This window comes from Aquarana catesbeiana, linkage group LG01 (assembly GCF_042186555.1).
Source record: "Aquarana catesbeiana isolate 2022-GZ linkage group LG01, ASM4218655v1, whole genome shotgun sequence".
In the NCBI taxonomy this organism is placed as follows: Eukaryota; Metazoa; Chordata; class Amphibia; order Anura; family Ranidae; genus Aquarana; species Aquarana catesbeiana.
In genome coordinates, this window is record NC_133324.1 from 132,774,305 (window position 1) to 132,777,121 (window position 2,817).

Consider the following 2,817-nt stretch of genomic DNA (forward strand, 5'->3'; position numbering starts at 1 on the left):
ACACACTGATCATCTCTTAGAGTTGGGTCAATTTTGACATTTTAATATTTAACATTTTGTGACGTTTTTTCAGTATCATCCTTCATTGACGGGCTTTCGAAACTTACTGGACCTCCCACTGATTTTTGGTCAGCATGTCAGATCCATAATTTTTTGAGGACTACTTTTGCGCAAACAGGTCACCTACGGGACACCTCCATGCTTAAAAACATATGTTGGGATCAGTCCAACGTGCCTCACCTTCTAAATGGGAAGCAGATCTGCAGCTCACTTTTTCTCTGCCCTAAATTGAGTTGGCTATATGGTTTGCAGATATGTCTTCTATTGCTAATAAACAGGATCACACGATCCCACTGATATCGGTTCTAACATTTCTTCATTAAATCTTCCCACACATGTCTAACCTTGTTGGCAATGCCACCAGGTTGACGGTTCCTTTATTCATATTTTTGAAGCGGTCAAAAAGTGTGCCTGTTTTGGGAACATGTGCGACAACTGATTCTCCAGTTCACACCAGTGGAATTGGGCTGCAAACCTGTGAGTTATTTACTTCACATCAGTGGGGTTCCACTGGCCTGTTATAAATCTTCACTTACAATTCACCTCCTAAATGCAGCCAAAGCTTATATTCCAGCCCTGTGGAAGCAGGCTATCACCCCTCCGAACTCCTTGTGGTTGGCCAATGTCAAGAATATATCAAACACATGGATAGCCTTATGGCCTCTGAACAATATGGAGCAGAAAATCTGTAATACCCAGTTCCCCTGGTCCATTTTCTCATGCATATCAGGAGCTGTTACATCCCTCTGTTGTGGGACATCAACCAGTTCTGGGCAACCCCTTGGTTCATCATAATTGGCTACATTATGGAGAAATCCTGATGGTTTATGACTTTGTGTCTTGCAATGGTGTCCTAGACCCTTTACCCAACTTTTATGTAGTGTTGGCCATAATAGGGAATGGTTAAAACACTTATCGGATATTTTTTACTATCTGTTTTGCACTAGGAACATTTTCCTTCACTTCTTGTCCTAGAAACACAACAGAAAGTGGAAAGAAAATCTCTCAAAGATGAGAGGAAGTAGCCTCTTAGTTGTCACAGTAATAGATTGCCCTTTGAAACTATTCCCCTTTATTCCAGGTCTGGTGAAAACTAAAGTTTTACATTTTTCATCACTTTCTGTTGATCACTAGGACAATTAAAGATAATTAAGGGCAGTCAAAAAATAAATGGTTTTAGATATGCAAAATTAATTGTTCAGTTGTACATATTTGGATAACTAATATTAATTAGAAGTGATTTCTGTAGAAGATTCATTTTGTCTAGTTAGCTTTTGTGTTGCTGACTGCACTGCATTAACCTTTTTACAGCACAGCAAACTGTATGCATGCTTCCGATACTTTGAAGAAGCGTAGTAATAGATTAAGGGGTCCAGACAGGTGCTGATGCTGCTAATACAGGTACATAGAATATAGGCAAAATACATAGACTCATCAAAGTCATTACGGAAATGCAGATAATGAATTAAAAATATGACATTGGTTGGACCAAAGCAAATCAGGAAAGCAAAAAAGACTACAATGGCAAGGATCGTCGCTCTTGTTTTCTTACAAGAATTCTCAATGTCTTTGGTGCTCAGTGTCCGGATGATGCCGATGTAGCAGACAGTGGTAATAATCAATGGAAAGAAGAAGAAGATTAAAGAAAAGGTGGTGAAATAATGCATATAGAACCTCCAGATTTCCCCCACATCCAAGACATCATGGCAAGTTGTAATGTTTAGTGTGTCTATATACATAGTTTGTTTGGATATAAGAAGAGGTAGTGAGCTGGCTATTGATATTATCCAGATGAAGAAGCAGACCAGCCAGGCTCTCTTCTTTGTTCTCCAGGTAAGAGCCTTCATTGTGTATACCACAGCCACGAACCGGTCCACACTGATGCCTGTCATGAGCAGGATGGAGCAGTACATGTTGCAGTAAAAGGCAGCAGTGACAAAGCGACACATTCCATCCCCAATGTTCCAGTTATTTCCAAAGAACCGATAAGCAATGTTGAATGGCAGGACACTAACAAACAGGACATCGGCAGCCGCTAGATTTAGCATATAGACCAGTGCTGGGGATTTGATTTTTACCTTGAACACACACACCATAATTGCCATGACATTCAGGGGCAAAGACACAGCAACCACCAGAGTGTACACAGATGGCACAAACTTGGTCAACCACAGACTGGATAGGTAGTATTGGGTAGAATTTGTAATGTTTTTATTGTCTAATCAAAAGAGGCAAAAGAAACAAAATTACTCAGAATCTCAAAAACAATAAGCTGCATCATGAATAAACTAGCATTATTTAATATCACAGTATGAAGCACAGAATGCATTTAAAAATATTTATAGGGCCAGCTACATGAACTTTACTAAAATATCAACATTGGGTAAAGAGTCTCTTTAACATAGCTTTGTAATTATCAGTGGTTGATCTATTACTGCATTGTTGTAGAAAAAATAATCTGTACTCAATATTACAGCAGCTTATGTTTAATGAAATGACTACTGATTTTTATAGGAAACCTGTCAGTCATTTGAAATCTAAAAAGACTTACATAAAGGACAAGTTCACCTTTGGAACATGTTACATGTTCCACCCGATTTTAGGCTGGAACATGCAAATTTTGCTCCTGCACTTCATCCTCCCAATTCCCCCTCCCTGTGACAGCAGATGGGGGTTCCTCTCCCCACACCCGCTGTCGCTTTTTAACCACTTCAGCCCCGGACCATTATGCTGCCTAAGGACCAGAGAACTTTTTCC

General features: G+C 39.6%; 1 protein-coding gene across 1 annotated transcript; it reads right to left on the reverse strand.

The window, feature by feature from the left end:
* Positions 1 to 236: 236 nt before the first annotated feature.
* LOC141114227 (proteinase-activated receptor 1-like) lies at positions 237 to 2,180 on the reverse strand. The gene has a single exon (XM_073608189.1). It carries the CDS (start codon positions 2,163 to 2,165, stop codon positions 1,287 to 1,289), a length of 879 nt encoding a protein of 292 aa, XP_073464290.1. The 5' UTR covers positions 2,166 to 2,180; the 3' UTR covers positions 237 to 1,286.
* Between the last annotated feature and the right edge of the window lie 637 nt (positions 2,181 to 2,817).